We start from the raw sequence: 25,138 nt of genomic DNA on the forward strand, positions 1-25,138 counted from the left end.
CAATAAAAAGGAATAAAGTACAAACTACAATCTCAACGAACCTCAAACAAACAAGAGTATACTAAGTGAAAAGAAGCCAGAAAAGATCACTATCATTTGATTCTTTTTAAATGAAATATCCCAAAATGGGTAAATCTACAGAGATAGAAAGTAGATTAGTGAGGCTGGAAATAATAGGTACTGGCTACAAATGGGCAAAAGACATCTTTTTTAAGTGATGGAAATGTTCTAGAATTGGACTGTGGTGACAGTTGCACAACTCTAAAAATTTACTATTATAAAATTCACTGACTTGTATATATAAAACAAGTGAATTTTATATGTATGTTAATAAAACTGCTTAAAAACACCCAGTTCACAGCCGCCACAGTATTTATCACATACTTTTTCTCTTTACTCCAATTTTCTCACACTGTATACACACTCTCCCTTCCCATTTTGAACTCTTTACCACCAGTCCTCAATACTTTTACTCTCCTCTCTATTCTCTTAAACATGTCTTTAGGATGTATATTCCTTGCATTTGTTACTGGAATTCCTTCTTATTCCCCTATTCACTGTTTTCACACAACACCTAGCCTGAATGTGTTATTACTGCAGTGAACATTCCAAATTTTTAATCCTTTTCACAGGGGATGAGAGGAATATGAGTATCACATTAGCAATTATATAAGGTTCTCTTTAAGCGGTCTTGCAGAGGTAGAAGGGTGAGGGGACACAGAGGATGAAAAGGAAAATCCAGAGCTGTAGGTTTCTTTTGTTTGTTTTGGTTTTTTTCTGAGACAGAATCTCGCTCTGTCACCCAGGCTGAAGTGAAAATGGCACTATCTCGGCTCACTGCAATCTCTGTCTCTGGGTTTAAATGATTCTTGTGCCTCAGCTACCCAAATAGCTGGAATCATAGGCATGCGCCACCACACCTAATTTTTGTTATTTATAGTAGAGATGGAATTTCGCCATGTTGGCCAGGCTGGTCTTGAAACTCCTGGCCTCAAGTGATCTGCCCACCTCAGCCTCCCAAAGTGCTGGGATACAGGTGTGAGCCACTGTGCCTGGCGCAGAGCCGTAGCTTTATAAATACATTGGATATGGTCTACATAATGTCTTGACAGTGTGAAATAACACTTCTAATATGATCCAGAATGTATAAAGCAATGAAAAATTCTAGGCAACACATTTTAAGGGGACTACTGACAAAGAATATTGCCAGAGATGAATGACTCATATAGTGATAAATTCAAAAACCATACCATATAAAGAACAACTAGGAGAATAAGAACTCTTTAGTCTAAAGGGAAAAAAGAGTCAAGAGACACAGTCTCTGGTTTCCAAATTCAAGACTTAAGTTCAACTGAGATTAGCGCCTTAGAGCAGTAGTAAGATCAAGTTACACTAAAGAATGACTCACATGTATAATTACGAATTTTCTAACAGAGCAATACAACTCTGTTCCAGAAGATATTCTACCTTACTGTTTAGATTTTAAAAACGATTTCTCTACCAGATGAACAATTAAATGGAATATATATATTTCTCAGAACTCAAGAAGTCTAAGCTATAAAAACTACTTTTTAAACTCCCAATGTGATGTTATTGGAAATGGGGCCTTTGGGAGATAATTAGGTCATGAGGGTGGAGCCTTCATGAATGAGATTAGTGGCCTAATAAAAGGGACTCCAGAGACCTCTCTGCTTCTTTCCACCATGCAAAAATAAAAAAAGAAAATGGCAGTCTACAGTCCAGAAGAAGGCCCCACCAGAACTTGATGAGGCTGACAACAACCTGATCTTGGACTTCCAGCCTCCAGAACTATGGGAAATAAATTTCTGTTGTCTATAAGTCATCCAATCTGTGGTACTTTGTTGCAGCAGCCTGGACTAAGACAGTGTACTTTCTGAAAACTATCAGTACCATATTCTTCAAGATTAAATTCTCTAGTATAAACAGTATGCTTTCATACCATGATAAATAGTACTATATGTTGGTATATGCTTTTAAAAGAGAGAAATGTGGCCAGACGCAGTGGCTCACACCTGTAATCCCAACACTTTGGGAGGCTGAGGCAAGTGAATGGCTTGAGTCTACAAGACCAGACTGAGCACTTTGGGAGGCTGAGGCAAGTGGATGGCTTGAGTCTGCAAGACCAGATTGAGCAACATGGCAAAACTCTGACTCTACAAAAATTAGCCAGGCATGCTGGCATGTGCCTGTAGTCCCAGCTACCCAGGAGGCTAAGGTGGGAGGATCGCCTGACCCTGTGAAGTTGAGGCCGTAGTGAGCCATGGTCCCACCACTGTACTTCCACCCTGGGCAACAGAGCAAGACCCTGTCTCAAAAAAAAGAGGGAGAGGGAGTTACATTACAGACAGCATAATGTTCTGAAAGCTTGATAAAGACTGCGCAAGTTGTCACGGGGCAAAGAATTTCTAGTAAAAATTTTAAATCTAAAATTAGAATTTACCATATAAACAACTGTACATTAAAATGGTATACTTACATATAAATTAATGCTCCTACTTACGTTTCTGTGTCTGATACTAATGATTCATTATTGCACACATCATTGAAGGTATGGAGTTGATTCTATGATTAAAGACAAGAAATTAAGGGTTTTTATTTCCAAAATTATTCTTGCATGTCAGCAAGTACTAAGAAACATGGTAAACTGACTGACATATGTAGATCACGATAACTAGATTAACATTACAAAATCTAAGACATAATCAGAGACATACGCTTCTCAATTAGTAAAACTACTTCTGTTATATTAAAATACTAAATAAGGGCCAGGTGCAGGGGCTCACACCTGTAATCCCAGCACTTTAGGAGGCCGAGGCAGGTGGATCACCTGAGGTCAGGCATTCCGAGACCAGCCTTGCCAACATAGTAAATCTCCATTTCTATTAAAAATACAAAATTAGCTGGGTATGGTGGCACGCGCCTATAATACCAGCTACTCAGGAGGCTGAGGCACGAGAATCACTTGAACCCAGGAGGCAGAGGTTGCACTGAGCCAAGATGGCGCTGCTGCACTCCAGCCTGGGCGACAGAGTAAGAGTCCATCTCAAAAAAAGGAAAAAAAAAATTAAATTCATGCCGCAAATAGTATTCTTTATTACACTAAGCACACTAGAGAAAACAAAGCTGAGTAAGTAAAAAAACACAACAATCTAATGCAAGAGAGCAAGTAATGTCATTATAGACAAAGTTTCAGGAAAGGTTTCCTAGATAAATCCACTCAAGATTTATCTGAGACAATGTCAACAAGTATCTTATGAAGCCCGGTACACAAACTCTAGCTACTTCAGATTTTCAGTGTGACTACACTACCAAAACAAAACAAAACAAAACAAAAAAACAAACAAACAAACAAACAAAAAACCAGTAATGTGGCTGGGTGGGGTGGGGCTCATGCCTGTAATCACAACACTTTGGGAGGACAAGACGGTTGGATCACCTGAGGTCAGGAATTCCAGACCAGCCTGGCCAACACAGTGAAACCCCATCTCTACTAAAAATACAAAAAATTAGCCAAGCGTGTGGCTCACACCTGTAGTCCCAGCTACTCAGGAGGCTGAGGCAAGAGAATCACTTAAACCCGAGAGATGGAGGTTGCAGTAAGCCGAGATCACGCCACTGTGCAACGGAATGGGACTCTATCTCCAAGGAAAGAAAAAAAAAAAAACCCAGAAATGTAAAGGAGTAAAGCAAATGGGGACTGTAACAAACTGGAGAAAGCATGTTCATTCTGAAGGATAAAGTTAATTATTTAGTTCTAACAGACTGTCGTTATGTAAGAATACAGACCCAAGGATACCAGGCCTTCTTCCAACCCCCTCACCATGAGAAGCCAAGAATACAGATTTTTATGTTACTTTGTCCTACTTAAAAACAGTATTTAAGACTATTCAAAACAAACATTTAGTAAAATTTGGCCTATGGCCCAATAATCTATGGTTTCTGCCTGGAAAATTAATTAACTGCTTATAAAGCCCTCCAATTATTTCTCTTTCACAAAACATCTATAAACATAAAAACCTGAATAGTTTAAAAAGACAAAAACAAAATGATGAAAGAGTTGGACCCGGAAATCGAATGGACCCACAGTATAAATCCATATAAATCTAAGCTTCAGATTTTTTCATCTTTAAAATAAGAGAAACACAGAAATTATCTGTGAAGGCCATACAAAGTAATCCATGTAAAATACTTAGCACAATGCCTAGTATGAAGGGCTCCATAAATAGTGGGTAGTATTATTATGATAGACCAGAAAGCAAATAAACAATGACCAAAAATAAAGCAAACACAGCTTACTGTTATCTGACTCAATCCAGCCAACCTCATAGTCAAAGTAGGTGACATAAAGTACTTAAATGCAAGATCTAGGCTTTCTTTATCAAAGCATAATGTTGTATCCAATGGTTCTTTCACTGTGCTCCACATTAAGTCAGCCATGTTACGAGCTGCACTCTGTCGTAACTCCTGATCAGAGAGCTTGCATAAATACCTGAAATGATTCAGAAATTGAAAATACATAAAAACTCATAAAGCATTTTAAAAGACCACTCAATAACTTAAAATGTACATTGTAAGCATGAACATTTTTTTGTGTCCAAAACCCACAAACCTCTGGTTTTCCTCTCAGGCCCTGCCTAATCTCTTTGGCAGATTCCTTCTGTGCTGTCCAACCTTTCAACATTAGTGTTCCTGAAGGCCTGTAATGGATTACAAAATGGCCACAAATTCCTCCCATCATTATATGTACAAGACTTTGCAATGTGACTTAGCTATTCCTCTCATCAAAAGGTGTAATCTATTTCTACACCCTTAAATCTGGGCCTTGCCATATGATCTGCTTTGGCCAATGAAATATTAATAGACATGACATAAGGGGAAGCTAGAAAAGCCTTTGAGCTTGCCTTCTCTTGCTGGGAACTCTAATCACCACCAAAACAAGGAACCAAGGTTAGCCTGCCGGATGAAAGAGAAGTATCTGATGCTCCAACTGACATGAAGCCAACTGCAAGACATATATGAGATTCCCCCTCACCCCACAAGACCAATCAGCATGGCAATCACACAATGTGGGAACAAGGCTAACCTAGACCATCCAGTTTCAGCCAAGTCAATACAGATCAACAAAACTGCCCAGCTAACCAGAGAACTGTGAGAAATAATAAATGGCTATTGTTTTATATTTTCTTTTTTTATGAAACAAAGTCTTGCTTTGTCACTCACGCTGGAGTACAACTGCTCAATCAGAGCTCACTGCAGCCTCGACCTCCTGGGCTCAAGTGATCCTCCTACCTCAGCCTCCCTAGTAGCTGGGACTATAGGAGTGTGCCACCACCACCAGTTAATTTTTTTCCCCTGCGCAGAGATGGAGTCTCGCTATGTTGCCCAGGCTGGTCTCGAACTCCTGGGCTCAGGTGATCCTCCCGCCTCGGCCTCCCAAAGTGCTGGGATTACAGGCATGAGCCACCATGCCTGGGTGGCTATTGTTTTAAGCCACTAAATTTTGAGAGATGTTTCCTTACATAGCAAAACCAACTGATACAGAGTTCTATCTTAGACTCACTTCTATTCTTTTCCTGTATGCTCTCCTCAGGTGACTCCTGTGGTTTTTAAATACCATCTTTACACTCACAACTCTTAAATTAATGAAACTATTCTGAACTACAAGTTCATATTCCCAATTTGCCAGTGCCACTTAAAGACAAGAAGACTTTGAGAGGCCTGTGGGACATTTAAGTTCTCCTAGATTTTCACATCTCAGTAATGATATCCACATTACAAATAAAAAATTGAGGAGGGGGGTGCTGAATGTCATCCACATGTACAATACTACCCTTTTCTTTATACCCTATAATGACCAGTCTTATTGATTTTATTTTCACTTACATTCATCCAATTTTCAAAATCATCATTAACAATCCTACTACAAGTAATCATCATTTTCCTTCCAGGACTAATACATAAACATTTCAATTGGTCTCCCTCTAGCTTCTATTCCAGCCACCCTATATTTATGATCCACTAAAAGGCCAAATAAAACTTTTAAAAAATCCTGAAACACCTGCTAAAAACCCTTCAATAGATTCCCATTGAAAAAATTAAATCCATACTCCTTACAGTGGCCTACAAGGTCCTGAATCACCTGCCCCTGCTTATCCCTCCACCCTCATAATTATATCCCTTTACACATTATTCTCCACACCAATCTGCTTCTAGTTTCTTCTTCATAACTTTGAAGTTATGCTAACTTCAAAGTCTACACTCACATGTTCCTTCTACAATACATCTTTCTGATAATCACTTGAATAGCTGACTCATGTCCTTAAGATATCACCTTTCAGAAAGGCCCCATACTCCTTCTGTATCACACTAACTTACTTTCATAGCATTCATCACTATCTGATTCTTTGCCTGATACTGTCTCCCAAAAGTTGAGTAGTACTGTGAAAAAGGGAGACACTCAAACCTTTGCAAATGAGAAAAAAAGTACAATACTCTCATAAATGTTATCAATAAAATATGCAGAATCCTGATAGCTCATACTTTAATTCTAATCAGTACAACCCTTTCTCCATCTTCTTAGGCTTCCTTTTCAGGTTGAGACTTATAAAATTCAAATGTCACCTCCCGTTCGATGAGACCTTCCCTGTCCCCATATTTAAACTGTAACCCACCCTCTAGAACTCTCAATCTACATTTGCTGCTATTTATCTTATAATACTTATCACTTTCTGATGTAGTATTATCATCTACTTCTTTTGTAAACAGACTGCACAAGAGCAGAGATTTTTGCAATTTGTTTTCTTCTCTGCTATATCCTCAGTGCCTAGAATGTAACAGACACTGTGTATTTGTTGACTGACTAAATACAGTGGAATAACCATTATTAATTTCTTTAATTCTTTTTACATACTCATGTAAAAAAAAGTCCAACATAATTTGCTAAAAAGTAAACATTAAATATAAACCCATATATGTGCATAAAAAACACTATATTCCAAACTGTTACTTGAAATTTTCTCTAGAGGGTATGACTATAGGGGACTTTCAAACAATATAATTCTGTATTATAAATTGTTTAAATATATTACATTGATAATCAGGGGAAAGAGACTTTATAAACTTACCTAATAACATAGGTCCTAAAAGGTATAATGTGCTGCATGACAGCAGGAATATGTAGCCATATTCTAATCTATATAAGAAACATAAAAACAACATTAATGCCTAACAAGTATGTGAAATACATATGTCTTTCACTAATGAAAAACAGAGCACAGGCCAGGCGCAGTGGCTCACGCCTATAATCCCAGCACTTTGGGAGGCTGAGGCGGGCAGATCACGAAGTCAGGAGTTTGAGACTAGCCTGGCCAACACAGTAAAATCCCGTCTCTACTAAAAACACAAAAACTGGCTGAGCATGGTGGCGCACACCTGTAGTCCCAGCTAGCTGAGAGGCTGAGGCAGGAGAATCGCTTGAACCCTGGTGGGGAAGAGGATGTGGTGAGCCCAGATTGCACCACTGCACTCCAGCCTGGGCAACGGAGCAAGACTCCGTCTCAAATAACAAAACAGAACAAAAACCAGGATCATTTAATATTTTGATGCCTCCACAATTACATATATTATCAATTATGAAAAGAGTATAGTACAAAACAGAATTACACATGTATCAGGAAATTTTACCTATATCTTATTTTACATAAAGTCTTATCTGAAAAATTAATCTTAGCTTCTTGCTGAAAAGAAAAAAACCATTTCTCAAAGTAATATTTTCTTACCAAATAATTATCTATACCTCTTTGTATGGTAGCATCCCCAATACAAGACACTGCATTGGTTTTTTAATAAATCATATTAGTTTTTAACTAATCATCTCATTCCTTCCTAAAAAATTTCAAATTACCCATACTTTCTAGTCACTTCAATATCCATCTGAAACAAATATATTTTACAGTCACACACTGATTACAGTATCAACAAGTACTTACTGAAATAAGCTCTTACTATAAGTAACTTACAACTTAATGAAATTATAATAAAAGTTATAATAAATATATTTCCTTATTTTTTCTGCACTATATTTTAACATTTATAAATCAAATGTGAATACATTATAATAGTTTTATTTTCAAAAATAGTAAGAATAAAAATCCTAACCCAATCATCAAACAAAAAACTCTGATACTTAGTGTTGACACAGGCAGGAGATACAAATTAAATACAAATCTGGACAGGCTCGGTGACTAATGCCTATAATCCCAGCACTCTGGTGGGAGATCGCTGCAGGTGTATCACTTGAGGTCAGGAGTTCAAGATTAGCCTGGCCAACACGGCTGAAACCCCGTCTCTACCAAAAAAATACAAAAATAAGCCAGGCATGGTGTCACATGTCTGTAGTTTCAACACTCTGGGAGGTTGAGGTGCGAGATTCACTTGAACCCAGGAGGTGGAAGTCTGAGTGAGCCAAGATCGCATCACTGTACTCCAACCATGGACGACCGAGCGAGACCTTGTCTCAAAACAAAAAAAAAAATTTTTTTTAAAGAATTTGGGAATACAGAATGTAGGGATTCACTCTAATCAAATAAAAGACGTCTATAAAAATCCTGTAGTAAATACTACGTTAATGGTGAAAAGTTAAAAACTCTGCCTTCTGAGACTAGGAACAAGACAAGGAAGCCCTAATTCCACTTGAACTGAAGGCCCTAGACAGTATAATAAGGTAAGAAACTAAACGAAAGGCAAAGGACTAGAAAGGAAGAATTTAAAATAATACTCTGAGATAATATAACTGGAAAACCCAAAATAATTATCAAACACTGAAACTGAAGAGTTGAGCAATACTGCTGCTTAGGTTAATATAAATGAATATGTACACACCTATATATACACACATACAACACCCTATGCTTTTTTCTTACACACCAGCAACAAATAAGTTTTCAAAAAGATTCCCTTAACGACAGTATCAAAAACATGTGTCCAGAAATAATCTAACCAGATATGAGACCTCTACAGAAAAAGCTGGAAAACAATTAAAGAACATGTAAATAATGAGACATATGCCATATTTGTCATGAAGATAATGGTTTTCCCGAAATTCATCTATAGATTCAGTGCAATCCAAAAAGGTTTATGTGCAGAACTTACAAAACTCATTCAAAGCACAAAAGTCCAAGAAGAGCCAAAACTCTCTAAGAAACACAACAAGGAGAGGTTGGGTGCAGTGGCTCACGCCTGTAATCCCAGCACTCTAGGAGGCCGAGGTGGGCAGACCACCTGAGGTCAGGAGTTCAAGACCAGTTTGGCCAGCATGGTGAAACTCTGTCTCTACCGAAAATACAAAAAAAAAAAAAAAAAAAAAGAGCTGGGAGTGGTGATGCACACGTGTGATCCCAGCTACTTGGGATGCTGAGACAGGAGAATCACTTGAACCCCAGGAGACAGAGGTTGCAGTGAGCCAAGATCGTCCCACTGCACTCCAGCCTAGGTGACAAAGTAAGACTGTCTCAAAAACAGAGGAGAGGAGAGGTGAACAGAGGGGAGGGGAGCGGAGGGGAGAGAAATACGACAGGGAAGTAGCACTTGCTTTCCCAGAGAGCAAGACTTCTTGTAAAGTTTCAATAATTAAGGCAATGGGCAAAACAGCACAAAATTAAGCAAACAAAATAGTGTACTGTGCCAGAGAGCCCAAACCCATGCACATAAAGACATCTGATTTGGCTCAGTGTAGTGATGAGGCATGAGTCACCTGTAACCAATACTTTTGGAGGCCGAGATGGAAGGATCACTTCAGGCCAGGAGTTCAAGACTAACCTGTGCAACAAAAGTAGTACTACAGAACAAAGAAATGACTGTCTTTGTGACACTGTTAGGAACACTGGATATCTCTATGAAAAGGAAAATGAATCTTAATCCCTCCCCGAAACTATAAATATAAATGTACTGCAGTTGAATAGATCAAAATATGAAAGGTAAAGCAATGATACTTGTTTCCTGATCAAGGAAGCAAGAAAAAATAAAAGAACTTTTCAAAGAAACAAAAACTTTGGCCAGGCATGGTGGCTCACACCTGTAATCCCAGCACTTTGGGGGGCCAAGGCAGGCGGATCACAAGGTCAGGAGATCGATACCATCCTGGCCAACATGGTGAAACCCCATCTATACTAAAAAAACAAAAAATTAGCTGGGCGTGGTGGCAAGTGTCTGTAGTCTCAGCTACTTAGGAGGCTGAGGCAGGAGAATCGCTTAAACCCAAAAGGCGGAGGTTGCAGTGAGCAAAAAAAAACTTTGTAAGTATCTTCATGGCCTTAGAGTAAAAAATGACTTTTTCAATCAAAAATGAAAACCTTAACCATAAAGAAAAACACTGACAAATTATACAGTATGAAGCTTGACACATAATATTTCTTAAACACAAGAGTGAAAAGCAACATGAGAGTGGAAGATATTGGCAATACATATATCAAACAAAAGACTTCTACCTAAAAAGACTTCTATCTAAAACACATAAGGAACTCCTAAACATCAGCAAGAAAAAGACAATCCAATTTTGCAAATGGGAAAAGATTTAAACAGGTACTTCGCAAAAAAAAAAATCCAAATAAGTAATATGCCTATGAAAACGTGCTCATTCTCACTAGTCATTACAAATACATAACAGGTCAGGTGCAGTGGCTCACACCTATAATCCCAGCACTTTGGGGGCTGAAGCAGTTGGATCACTCTGAGGTCAGGAGTTCGAGACCAAGCTGGCCAACATAGTGAAACCCCTTCTCTACTAAAAGTACAAAAAATTTAGCCAGGCTTGGTGGCAGGTCCCTGTAATCCCAGCTACTTGGGAAGCTGAGGCAAGAGAATGGCTTGAACCCAGGAGGTGGAGACTGCAGTGAGCCAAGATCACGCCACTGCACTACAGCCTGGGCAACAGAGTGAGAGTCCATCTCAGAAACACAACAAAAAGTGTATATATTATATACACACACACACACCCTACTGATAAGAAATTCCACTAAATATATATCCAAATTAAATGCACACACATGTGCACCAAAACACACATAAAAGAATGCTGACACCCACATGAACTGTAATAACTAAATGTCCATCACCAGTAAAATAAACTGGTATATTTTAAAAGATTATTCAACAATAAAAATGAACATACTAGAAATACATGCAATATAAATTTCAGCATTTAAAAAAAGTAACCAGGCATGAAAGAATGCACAGTATGTGATTCTGGCTGCATGGTGAAAACAGACAAAACCAAATTATAGTGTTTAGGGATATAAGATTAGGTGATCAAACTTTAAAAAAAAAAAAAGCAGGAGAATGATCAGCATTAAAGTATGAATTGTGTTTATTTTTAAAGAAGAAGAGATGGAATAGTTAATGGCCAGAAGGAGTCATAAGGTAGGCTTCTGGGGAGTTGACAATGTTCTGTTTCTTGGTTTGAGTGATGGTTAAACGAGTATTTGCTTTGATAAATCACTGAGCCACATGTTATCACTTTGTGTACGTTTCTGTATGAATGTTATTTTTCAAATTTTAACAGAAGGTTAAAAAATCCTATTTTATACAAGATACATCGGAGGACATAGGTATATCTTTTATTTTAGAATACACAGACACAAGTGAGTAAAAATTTCAATAAAAAATAGCAAATGAAAAAAATGTAAATACAAGAAAAAATTTTAATACAAAAAAGAGCTACCATTTACTAAGTCCTTAATATTCCCATTGTGATAAATGAGAAAAGTAAGGCTTATAAAACTAATGAAAACAAAATTACATACTATGCAACAGAGGTACAATTCAAACCTAGGATTATATCGTTATAAAAATCAGCATTCTTTAACACTACTATAGATCCCATCATAAAAACCAAATTCCATATGCCATTAATCCTACAGTGTGTCCTTTATCATATTTTACTGTAAGTTTTGAGCTTTTCAGGTTTGCATCTCCCCAACCCCTGCTTAGTGCTAACGGAATTCTAGCAGCCCTCCTAACCTCTAGGTTAAAACTCTCAAATAGGGAAAAAAAGAAAAAAAAAGTTCCTTGCTCCCTCTAACTGCAGAAAAACAGCATTCTGCATCAAACCTAGTTCTGACAAAGTGGCATCATGAAAACTTAATTTCCTATTCTCCTATCTAGTAGACAGATATCAAAAAATATGTAATCCTACCCTAGCTTCTGATACTAAACAGTCTTTGCTAGTATATTTCTAAAAAGCAGTCTTAGGACACTGAGCATTCAGAAATTGTTATTGTGTCCCCCTCTATGTTACTTAAGCCCTACAAGCGTATACCTTTGACCTACATCTCCTACTTAATAATTTGTCTAAAGCATATTTTGTGTGACGTTCTTTTGTTAAGCCTCATTTGCACTTCTTTCTCCTCCATAACAAAATAAATCCCTCGTCTCTATTGGATTCTTTATAAATAAAAGGTGTAATCTATGAGATGACAAACTCAGGCAAAGAGCTGAGGACTGAGGAACGATACTGTAAGCTAAAACCAAATGTAACTCAACAAAAGTAAAATTAACTTTCATTTGGGTCTCAGTGGAGAAACTTGTGTGTCTCTGTGTTCTATTTCTCTAAGCTGTGTTAAATGTTAGTAAACTGCATTTGCAAAGTAAGAAAACTATATAAAGATCTTCATTGTTTTCTTGTGGGTACAGCTGTTATTAAAGAACGATCCATATAATAGGTGGAATAATATTTGTGCAAACTGAGATATCTCCTAAAACTCAGAGCTAGTTAAGAATTGCTGAAGTTGTAGTTAAGAATCTGTTAAAGTTTTTGAGATTGAAATAAATGTATGGGCTTGATGTTGTTATCAGATTTGAACCTTAATCTGATAAGGTAAGAATTTCCTTTCTTTGTTGATAATTCAAACCCAGAGCAGAGTGAGTTTTCCTGAGATGCAATTTCAGGATTCTAGATTCAGGTTCTAAAAAATAACTCACGAGTCAGACGCGGTGGCTCACACCTGTAATCCCAGCACTCTGGGAGGCTGAGGTGGAGGCATCACAAGGTCAAGAGATCGAGACCATCCTGGCCAACATGGCGAAACCCCATCTCTACTAAAAATACAAAAATTAGCTTGACGTGGTGGTGCGTGCCTGTAGTTCCAGCTACTCAGGAAGCTGAGGCAGGAGAATTGCTTGAACCCAGGAGGCGGAGGCTGCAGTAAGCAGAGATCGTGCCACTGCAATCCAGCCTGGCAACAGAGTGAGACTCCGTTTCAAAAAAACCAAAAAAATAACACCATCTGACAAAGTTACCTTTCCTCAGTAAGAGTGAGGAAATCAGCCAGGTGCAGCGGCACACACCTGTAATCCCAGCACTTTAGGAGGCCGAGACAGGCAGATCATTTGAGCCCAGGAGTTCAAGACCAGCCTGGGGAACATGGTGAAACACTGTCTCTACCAAAAACATAAAAATTAGCCAGTCTCAAAATAAATATACAGATTTTTTTTCTTTAAGTGAGGAGGAAACCATCCTAGAAAATAAACAGAATGGGATCATTTCCTGAATCCCAGGAAATGCTATAAACATGTTCTCTTCTGAATGTGTAATTTACTATAATAAACTGAGAAAAAGAGTTATTCAGTAATGTCAGCCCTTATCTGTCTTGCCATAAGTTATTTATGAGTTATTTTCTTTTCTTTACAAAGGATTGCCCTAAAATCTAATGCTATTTTTTTTCATTGCTAAATATAGTTCTACTCCTTCCTGTGAAATTCAGAGATTCCCAAATAGAGACCTCACCCTATTGAAGCCAAAACACCATGGCTAAACAAGTTGCCCACTTCGCAAGAAAAGGAATGAACATATAAAAATGATTAGGGTTTATACAATGACCCACTAGAGGAAATTACTATGAAATAAATAAATAAAGCACAACTTTTGTAGTAAGCTTGATTACAAAAAGAACTCTAAACTGTTAATGTACACTAAAATATTAGCTATATGAAAAATTAACTTGCAGAGAGCCAATCTAAAATATTTTTTATAAGGAAAAGATGCCAATTAAAGCTTAACTCCATTGAGTTATTATTCTCAGAAAATTAACAAACACAAATTATATAGTATTATAGTATTATGGTGTTCAAAAAATACATTATTAATTTAAATAGTACAACTTTGCTTTGATGGCCTCAGTTGAGTTGCAAGATAAAGAAAACTATGCAAATTGTCAACAGCCCACTAATTAGCAGTCATAAAAGAGCTGAAGAGAAAGACAAAACAGAATCTAAGCCTAAACCTTGCTATTTAGTAAAGGGTAACTATACAGGTTGGGCAACAGTGTAACTCCATCTCTACAAAAACAATTTTTAATTTAGCCAGGCATGGTGACATGCACCTTTAGTTGCAGGTACTTGGGAGGCTGACACGGGAGGTTTGCTTGAGCCTAGGAGGTTAACGCTGCAGTGAGCTGCTATTATGCTACCGCACAGCAGACCTCTCTCTCAAAACAAAAACAAAACCAAAACAAAGGCCAGGTGCAGTGGCTCAAGCCTGTAATCCCAGCACTCTGGGAGGCCGAGGTGGGCAGATCATGGGAGGACAGGATTTTGAGACCAGCCTGGACAACATGGCGAAACCCCGTGTCTACCAAAAACACAAAAATTAGCCGGGTGTGGTATCATGCACTAGTTATCCCAGCCACTAGGGAGGCTGAGGCAGGACAATCGCTTGAACTCGGGAGGTGGACGCTGCAGTAAGCCAAGATCGTGCCACTGCACTCTAGCCCGGGTGACAGAGTGAGACTCTGTCTCAAAAAAATAGATAAAGGAAAAAAAAATCCGTAAACAATAACTTACAAACATACAGTAATAAACTCTTTAAGAAGCCTTCCATACTAGACTGTTAACCAAAAATTAGTACAAATAAATTCAAGAAACAGTTTAATTCAGGTTTATGTAATATTCCTGATTAAGTAAACCCTTTGATAATTTGGTGTTTCAAAATTATATGCCCTCTCCAAAATTACCATAGTGTAAACTAAAAATGTTATCACAGCATTTCACTTAACTGAGATATTTTCTCTCAGACAATGCCAAAGTACATAAAACTTCCTATCAAACAAGTAAGTTCAATCAGAATAACAGGATCACTTAAGTATTTAATAACAGCCGAAGTTAGTAAAAGCTACCAGTTACTACATACTTTATATGTCAAGTGCTACATTATGAGCTTAAAATCTTTCTCATTTTAAACCTCACAACAATCCTCTAAGGTAGATGGATACCATCATCATTCCCGTTTTGCAAATGAAAAAAATTAAGGCTTAGATCACACACAGTGGCTCACGCTCGTAATCCCAGCACTTTGGGAGGCTGAGGTGGGAGGATCACCTGAGGTTAGGAGTTTGAGACCAGCCTAGACAACATAGTGAAACCCCATCTCTATTAAAAATACAAAAATTAACCAGGCATAGTGGCATGCACCTGTAGTCCCAGCTATTCGGGAGGCTGAAGCAGGAGAATCGCTTAAATCCGGGAGACGGAGGTTGCAGTGAGCCAGATCATGCCACTGCACTCCAGCCTGGGCAACAGAGCCAGACTCTGTCTAAAAAAAGGTAGGGCGCAGGGGCTCACGCCTGTAATCCCAGCACTTTGGGAGGCCGAGGTGGGCAGATCACAATGTCAGCAGATCAAGACCATCCTGGCTAATACAGTGAAACCTTGTCTCTACTAAAAAAATAAATACAAAAAATTAGCCAGATGTGGTGGTGGCTGCCTGTAGTCCCAGCTACTCGGGAGGCTGAGGCAGAAGAATGGCATGAACCCGGGAAGCGGAGCTTACAGTGAGCCAAGATCACGCCACTGCACTCCAGCCTGGGCAACAGAGCGAGACTCCGTCTCAAAAAAAAAAAAGCTACATTATTAACCTACATGCTATATACTACTACTGTATGTAATATTTTCAACCTATCAGAATGCATGGAATTTTTTAACTAAAAATGACCTTGACAATAATCATTTATTACCAATTTTAGTAATGTCAGTGTTGTTTCCAATGTACGACATCACTGCAAAGCACATAGCATTGGAAGCAATGCAACAAAATGTTTGGTTGAGTACCTTTTCACTCAATATTTTTATTTTATAGATAATTTAAACAGCTGATATTAGCTATTAATTAAGGTAATTCCATTACACAAGATTTTAGGGTTTGGTAAAGGTACACTGAACTTTTGCTTTACCAATTTTTTAAATGATGACCAGAATAGGTTATTAAAGGATGAATTTTAATACATGAGTATTTAAATATCTTTCTTTCCAGGCCGGGCGTGGTGGCTCATGCCTGTAATCCCAGCACTTTGGGAGGCCAAGGTGGGTGGATCATGAGGTCAGGAGTTTGAGACCAGCCTGGCCAACATGTACTAAAAATACAAAAATTAGCCAGGCATGGTAGCTCACGCCTATAGTCCCAGCTACTCGGGAGGCTGAGGCAGAAGAATCGCTTGAACCCAGGAGGCAGAGGGTGCAGTGAGCTGAGACTGCACCACTGCACTCCAGCCTGGGGGACAGAGCAAGACTGTCTGAAAAAAAATAAAAGTATCTTTCTTTCCATATCCACTGTGCTTCCCAGTAAACTGACATTCACAGGATGCAGAAGAATTACCCTATTTTCAAAGGCAAGAAGAAATGTTACATCTTCATGTGTAATATAGAGAGAATTCAGGCATACTACAATAGTAACCTAGGCAAGCATAATTTAAAGTAACCAATAAACTAAAAAGTCAAATATTTCCCAGGACAGAATCCCAGGCAGAGCAAGTTTAAAATGGCCTGGGCAACATGGTGAAACCCTGTCTCTAAAAAAAAGTACAAAAATTCAGCCAGGCATGGTGGTGCACACCTCTAGTCCCAGCTACTCAGGAGGGTGAGGTGGGAGGATCACCTGAGCCCAGGAGGTAGAAGCTGCAGCCTAGGCAACAGAGTGAGACCCTCTCTCAAAACAAAACAAAACAAAAAGTTAAAAAATAAAAAAGCAAAAGTTTTGTGCACCGTCACCTATCTATTTTAGATTAAATAGATAGTTATAGCCATGACTCCTTTTAGCTTTAAAACAGTAACTTTAAATTTTATTCAAACTCTAATCTTAATAATAAAGACTGTTAAAATGTTTCTGTACTCATTTTGTCAAAACCAAAAAAAAAAAATTATACATGCAAATCATTCAAAACCTTTTCAGAGCATAAAATTCATGTTACTGATATGCTAGACATTGCTCCCAAATTAAGATCAATTCAAAACAATACTTACATTAGACACAACTGTAATAAACGCATGTGCTATAAGAAATGGCAAAGTTTCAGGAGTTCCATATTCAAAGCAATCCTTCATGAGAGAAAGGCCATTTTTCCCACAAAACAAACATACATAACGAAGCAAATGCAATGGTACTTCTACATCCTGGGAAAATAAAATATGCCATTATTTGAAAACACACGAATAATTATTATCTTATTAGCAATACTGGAAAGATACTGATGAGAAACTCAAAAGACATACAAAAATAATAAAACATATGGATGAGGCTTTGTTAAAAAAAAGAAAAATAATATTTTCCATAAAAGAATAAAAAAGGTAAACACTTACATTCATATCACAGAATGCCCCTAATATGTTACTTTCTTGAGTTGATATATCCTAATTTTAAAAAAAAAGCAAATAAAATTAGGTTACAACTACCAATCTTTAAAAAATACAATTCTATAAGACTGATTTTATAAAAACTGAATAAACAGATTATTCTGCAATTACTCCTAATAAACAGTGATACTCCTAACTGAAGCTAATATTATTCAGCTCTAAGGTATATTTTAGTCCTCCTTTAAATAGAAACCATTCCACAGTACATACTACGCACTATTTTGCCTTATTAAACATTAAGTAACCTTGCCTTAAAAACATAAATGTTTAAAATCTCAGCACTTTCGGAGGCTGAGGTGGGTGGATCACCTGAGGTCAGGAATTCGAGATCAGCCCGACCAACATGGTAAAACCCTGTCTCTACTAAAAATAAAAAAAATTGCCAGTGTGGTGGCAGGCACCTATAATACTCAGGAGACTGAGGGCACAAGAATGGCTTGAACCTGGGAGGCAGAGGTTGCAGTGAGCCGAAATCACGCCGTTGCACTCCAGCCTGGGTGACAGAGCACAACTGTCTCCAAAACAAACAAAAAAAAAAGTTTAAAATAAAACTCAAGGTAATTCTGATAAAAATACATTACAGTTAAGTGGTTTCTGAGTTTTGGAAAGTTTCTCAACAAACTTTTTCATAGTTTTTGAAACTGTGCTCTGGAATTCCCTAGAGGTACACTGAAGAGTTATACAATGTGCTTTCCATGCGTAAGATTTAAACTGCCTAAAAGCAAAGTTATCCATTGTTGGTGAGTATAAGTTCGTATGAACTTTTTGGAAGGCAATTTGGCAATATTCATCAATATTTAAAATATACATTCCTTTAACCCAGCAATTCTAGCTTTTTGTCCTAAGGAACTAATCACAGTAGTACTAGAAAATAAATGCATAACAATGCTCATTAACCCATAATTAGTAACAACTGACATCCATCAATTTGATGGTGGCATAACCATTCCAGCTAATTTTTTTTTTTTTTTTTTTTTTGAGACAGAGTCTCGCACTGTCGCCCAGGCTCAAGTGCAGTACTGAGATCTCAGATCACTGCAAGCTCCGCCTCCGAAGTTCACGCCATTCTCCTGCCTCAGCCTCCAGAATAGGTGGGACTACAGGCGCCCACCACCATGCCCCGCTAATTTTTTGTATTTTTGGTAGAGACGGGGGTTTCACCATGTTAGCCAGGATGGTCTCGATCTCCTGACCTTGTTTGTGATCCGCCCGCCTTGGCCTCCCAAAGTGCTGGGATTACAGGCATGAGACACCTCACCTAGCCCTAACTCTTTACAATAAGGTGAAACAGGCATGAGTGATCTTTGGGGGATGATGGAAATACTCTAAAATTAGAATGTGATGATGGTTGCACAACTCTGTAAATCTACTGAAAATAAACTATATAATCAAGTGATTTTTATGGTTATACCTTTAAAAGGCTGTCTGAAAATAAGGCAAAATCTTATGTACAGACAAAACACCTATGTTACATTTCTGAAAGAAGAAAATTTATGATGATCCGATCTTCATAATTTTTAGATTTGGAAATATCTGAACTTATGTGTTTTTTAGAGAAGAGAAAAGAAAAAAGACAAGTTAAAAGGCCTTTCAAAGTCTGTATTTTGTATATTCTGTATTTAATTTTTCACACAGAGGCCAGGCATGGCGGCTCACGCATGTAATCCCAGCACTTTGGGAGGCCGAGGTGGGCAGATCACTCGAGATCAGGAGTTCTAGACCAGTCTGGCCAACATACTGAAACCCTGTCTCTACTAAAAATACAAAAATTAGCCAGGTGTGGTGGTAGACACGTGTAAACCCAGCTACTTGGGAGGCTGAGGAAGGAGAATTGCTTGAACCCAGGAGGCAGAGGTTGCAGTGAGCCGCAATCACACCACTGCACTCCAGTCTGGGAGACAAAATGAGGCTCCATCTCAAAAAAATAAAAAGGCCAGGCGCGGTGGCTCAAGCGTGTAATCTCAGCACTTTGGGAGGCCGACGCGGGCGGAACACGAGGTCAGGAGATCGAGACCATCCTGGCTAACAAGGTGAAACCCCCGTCTCTACCAAAAATACAAAAAATTACCTAGGCGTGGTGGTGGGCACCTGTAGTCCCAGCTACTCGGGAGGCTAAGACAGGAGAATGGCATGAACCCAGGAGGTGGAGCTTGCAGTGAGCCGAGATTGCGCCACCGCACTCCAGCCTGGGCGATGAGCAAGACTCCATCTCAAAAAAAAAAAAAAAAAAATCCACACTGAAAAGATTGCTTTTGACCAGGCCCAATGGCTCACATTTAGAATCCCAACACTTTGGGAGGCTGAGGCCAGCGAATTACTTGAGGTCAGGAGTTCAAGACCAGCCTGGCCAACATGGTAAAACCGCCATCTCTAATAAAGTGTGCAATGGCTCACACCTGTAATCCCAGCACTTTGGGAGGCCAAGGTGGGCGGATCACGAGGTCAGGAGATTGAGACCATCCTGGCCAACATGGTAAAACCCCGTCTCTATTAAAATTACAAAAATTAGCTGGGCGTGGTGGCACACACCAGTAGTCCCAGCTCCTCAGGAGGCTGAGGCAGTGGAACTGCTTGAACCCGGGAGGCGAAGAATGCAGTAAGCTGAAATCGCACCACTGAACTCCAGCCTAGACGACAGAGCAAGCCTCCGTCTCAAAAAAAAAAAAAGAAAGAAAGAAAGAAAAACTAACCAGGGGTGGTGGCGTACACCTGTAATCCCAGCTGTTCAGGAGGCTGAGGCACAAGAATCACTTGAACCCAGGAGAGTGGGCTGCAGTGAGCTGAGATCACACCACTGCACTCTAGCTTGGGCGACAGAGTGAGACTCCATCTCCAAAAAAAAGATTGCTTTTAGGTTGGGCACGGTGGCTCACACCTGTAATCCCAGCACTTTGGGAGGCTGAGGCAGGAGGACTGCTTGAACCCAGGAGTTCAAGACTAGCCTGGTACACATGGGCGAGACTCAATCTCTATTAAAAATTTTAAAATATTAGCCAGGCATGGTGGTGCATATCTGTCCTCCCAGATACTCAGGAGGCTGAGGTGAGAGCATTGCATGAACTTGGGAGGTCTAGGCTGCAATGAGCCATGTTCATGCCACAGAGGAGAGAGGCGGGGGAGAACAAAGAGAGGGAGGAGACGGAGAGAAGGGGGGAGAAGGGAGGAGAAGGGGAGAGAAGGGAGGAGAAGGGGAGAGAAGGGAGGAGAAGGGGGGAGAAAGGGGGAGGAAGGGGGAGGAAGGAGGGGAAAGTGGGGGAAGGAGGGGAAAGTGGGGGAAGGAGGGAAAAGTGGGGGAAGGAGGGAGAAAGGGGAGGGAGAAAGGGGAGGGAGAAAGGGGAGGGAGAAAGGGGAGGGAGAAAGGGGAAGGAGAAAGGGGAGGGAGAAAGGGGAGGGAGAGAGAAAATACTGCTTTTATGATCAGAAAGCTAGTCAGAAACTTTCATCGGAAAAAAGCTACCAAAGAAACCCATTCATTGCCATCACCTATTTTAGATATTTAAGTTACACTGCTGAAATGAAGTCTGAAAACCATTGACTGAAAGCAATCATACAGAACTCAGAACATTTCAAAATAAACAAAAAATGCCCTTAGAGAAATCAATTCTCAAAGTAAGTGTACTAAACTTCCTAAATCCACTCCTAGCTATGACAACCAGGGCCAGAGGCGAAGTTTTATGTTAGTCTCAACAAACTTTTTCATGGTCTTCAAAAAGTCCAGAATTTACGACCTCCTGCGGTACTGTTAAATACGGAATCATGGACCAGGTGAACCATGCTATAATTTTAAGAGTCAAGATTTCTAGTGCCTATAATGGACACAGTTAAAAAATCTCCTAGTGGTCGGCGCAGTGGCTCATGCTTGTAATCCCAGCACTCTGAGAGGCCTAGGCAGGTGGATCACGAGGTCAGGAGTTCAAGAGCAGCCTAACGTGGTCTCTACTAAAACTACAAAAATCAGCGGGGTGTGGCGGCGTGCGCCTGTAATCTCAGCTACTCAGGAGGCTGAAGCAGGAGAATCACTTGAATCCTGGGAGGTGGAGGCTGCAGTGAGCCGATATCATGCCACCACACTCCAGTCTGGGCGACAAGATCAAAACTCTGTTTCAAAAAAAAAAAAAAAAAAAAAATCTAACAGAGTTCTGTTTGATTACATCTATTTTGGTGATTCAGGGGAACTGTTTTACCACTCTATTTCTAATCTGAATACATAAAGCTAGCATCCTAAAATATTGTTATAATCGCATTTTTAGTAGTATATAAAAAATTAACACAGATCTATAGGTTAAAAAAACATTAACACCACTAGGAAGTCTCATTAAAAAATGAATTAACGGCCCTGGGTGCAGTGGCTCACGACTGTAATCCCAGCATGTTGGAAGGCTGAGGCAGGTGGATCACGAGGTCAGGAGGTGGAGACCACCCTGCCCAACATAGTGAAACCCCATCTCTACTAAAAATACAAAAAAACTAGCCAGGCGGGTGGCGAGCATCTGTAATCCCAGCTACTTGGGAGGCTGAGGCAGGTGAATTGCTTGTACCTGGGAGGCGGAGGTTGCAGTGAGCTGAGATCACGCCACTGCACTCCAGCCTCAGCGACAGTGCAAGACTCTGTCTCCCAAAAAAAAAAAAAGGCAGTATTTTTCAAAAGTTCTTATTTTAGGTAATCCCTGAGAAAGGCCTTAATAAACTTATCAATGATTTTTAAAGTCTTGGGCTTTTTTCCTCAAACACCTCCCATTTACTACATGAGTTGATCCCATCCTATTTATAGCAGAGAAATTTGGTTATTTATTTTTTTTTATTTATTAATTTATTTTTGAGGCAGAGTCTCTCTCTGTCGCCCAGGCTGGAGTGCAGTGGCCGGATCTCAGCTCACTGCAAGCTCCGCCTCCCAGGTTTACGCCATTCTCCTGCCTCAGCCTCCCGAGTAGCTGGGACTACAGGCACCAGCTACCCACCTGGCTAGTTTTTTGTATTTTTAGTAGAGACGGGGTTTCACCATGTTAGCCAGGATGGTCTCGATCTCCTGACCTCGTGATCCGCCCACCTTGGCCTCCCAAAGTGCTGGGATTACAGGCTTGAGCCACCGCGCCCGGCCTGTTTGGTTATTTTAAAAGAGAAAACAGAGAGAAATAAAAGAGTAACTATAGAGGAAAGGCAATTCTATGTAAATTAAGCAAATGTTGCTCCATGATCAAGAAGAACTCAATGTCTCAAATAAAATTTTCACTTAAAAGGCAGTAAGTGATGTTGGAATTAGTAGTGATAATTGTACGACATTGGAATTATTCTAAAAGATACTAAACTGGCTGGTCGTGGTGGCTCATGCTCATAATCCCAGCACTTTGGGAGGCTGAGGCAGGAGGACTGCCCAAAGCCAGGAGTTCAAAGCCAGCCCAGGCAACAGAGCGAGACCCTGTCTCCTCAAAAAAATTAAAAAACTAGCTAGGCATAGAGGCTTGCACCTGTACTCCCAGCTACTTAGGATACTGAAGTTGAAGGATTACTTAAGCCCAGGAATTCAAGGCTACAGTGAATCATAATTGTGCCAGTGTACTCCTCCAGCCTGGGTGACAGAGGAAGACCCTGATTCAAAAATTTAAAAATAAGGCCAGGTGCGGCTATAATTCCAGCACTTTGGGAGGCCAAGGCTGGCGGGTCACAAGGTCAAGAGATCGAGACCATCCTACATGGCCAACATGGTGAAACCCCACCTCTACTAAAAATACAAAAATTAGCTGGGCATTGTGGTGCGTGCCTGTAGTCCCAGCTACTTGGGAGGGTAAGGCAGGAGTATCGCTTGAACCCAGGAGGCAGAGGTTGCAGTGAGCTGAGACTGCGCCATTGCACTCTAGCCTGGCGACCGAGCGAGACTCCATCTCAAAAAAAAAAAAATTAAAAAATAAACGCCTCAAGTATATAACCTGTCTGATTATACCATATGTATATTTAACATAAATGCAGTGGTTTCTCTCCTTTCTACTTTTTTAAAGATAGGGTCCCACTCTGTCATGTAGAGGCATGATCATAGCTCACGGCAGCCTTGAACTCCTGGCTCAAGTGATCCTTTTGCCTCAGCCTCCCAAGTAGCTGGGAATACAGGCATGTACCACTATGCCCAGTTAATTTTTTTTCTTTTCTTTTGTAGAGATGAGCTCTTGCTATGTTGCGCAGCCTAGACTTGAACTCCCGTCTTCAAGTGGTCCTCTTGCCTTGGCTTCCAAAAATGCTGGGATTACAGGTGTGAGCCACTGTACCTGGCCCTTTCTATCATTTTCATAATCTTTTTCCCTATACTTAGAAAAAACTTACAACACTAGGGCAATATCTCATTTCACAGAACTACACATAATTATTCAGGATAAAGAATGCAACTAGCATGGCAAGGCACCGTGGCTCAAGTCTGTAATCCCAGCACTTTGGAGGCCAAGGCAGGAGGATCACCTGAGGCCAAGAGTTCGAGACCAGCCTGGTCTCGATAAACCCCATAAACACAGATAAACCACATCTCTTAAAGTAAAAATAATAAAAAAAATAAATAAACTTAGCCAGGCACTGTGGTGGGTGCCTAGTGTCCAAGTTACTTAGGAGGCTGAGGTGGGTGGATCGTTTGAGCCCAGGAATTCAAGGTTACGGTGACCTATGATCACACCACCGCACTCCAGCCTGGGAGAGCAAGACCCTGTCTTCTAAGGGGGAAAAAAAAACTAGGCCATTTCCCCTTTTTATTCTGAATTAATATTACTTATGTCCAATTACCGAACCTTTCACAATATTATCAGCTTTGATGGGGACAACAGGAAAGAGAGGAAGGAAGAGACAGAAGGAGGGTCTCCAAATTTCCGTATTATTTAGAATACAGTAATTCGTTCAAAATGATTTAGAAGTAGTGCAGTAGAGTAAGACCCGGATTCTAGGACTCTTCTCAGCAATATGCCCGATCAAATCTTTTAGCCTTTGTAGGCCAATTGCTTCTTCTATAAAATAAAAGTGTTGAGTAGGTTTCTAAAGACACAGCTATCAAAATACTAACACATGAGTTTTGAATCTTGTCCTTCTAAAAATTTTCGCCAAGTTGTGCCTCTTTAAAAAATATTAACTAAAAATCAAAATCAAAGGCTTCAGAAAGGACAGCACAGCAGTAAAAAAAAGACTGGGTGGACTATTTCCTCAAAGAAAAGTGGGATAAAAATCTCTAGTAAGCTTTATTACATTTCATAATAATTTGCTTTAAAATAATTGTGTGTATATACACACAAATTTATACATATATATAATTTTATAATATGTATGCTACCAAGTGTTTGATCTAGGACCATCTGAAACAGTTGACCCAACTTACCACATTTAATTAAATCGTCATTAGGACAGAAACTAGAAATTTTAGAGCACTTGTAACAGATCATTATTAACATAACAGAAACCTGGGAAACAACTATTA

At 39.5% G+C, this 25,138-nt stretch overlaps 1 protein-coding gene across 6 annotated transcripts in view; it reads right to left on the reverse strand.

Annotated features, from left to right (window-relative positions):
• USP34 (ubiquitin specific peptidase 34) overlaps positions 1-25,138 on the reverse strand; it is a 285,331-nt gene that overhangs the window by 190,083 nt on the left and 70,110 nt on the right. For 5 of the 6 annotated variants that reach the window (XM_007970503.3, XM_073023027.1, XM_007970505.3 and 2 more), the window contains exons 4-8: positions 17,644-17,694; positions 17,308-17,457; positions 7,146-7,213; positions 4,318-4,510; positions 2,522-2,583 (exon numbers count right to left, since the gene is read on the reverse strand). In XM_007970503.3, coding sequence (XP_007968694.3) covers positions 2,522-2,583; positions 4,318-4,510; positions 7,146-7,213; positions 17,308-17,457; positions 17,644-17,694 — 524 coding nt within the window. Of the gene's footprint in view, positions 1-2,521; positions 2,584-4,317; positions 4,511-7,145; positions 7,214-17,307; positions 17,458-17,643; positions 17,695-25,138 lie in introns of those variants that run through there. The other variant, XM_073023028.1, reaches the window with a different exon arrangement.

The sequence above is a fragment of the Chlorocebus sabaeus genome, chromosome 14, assembly GCF_047675955.1.
Source record: "Chlorocebus sabaeus isolate Y175 chromosome 14, mChlSab1.0.hap1, whole genome shotgun sequence".
Lineage (NCBI taxonomy): Eukaryota > Metazoa > Chordata > Mammalia > Primates > Cercopithecidae > Chlorocebus > Chlorocebus sabaeus.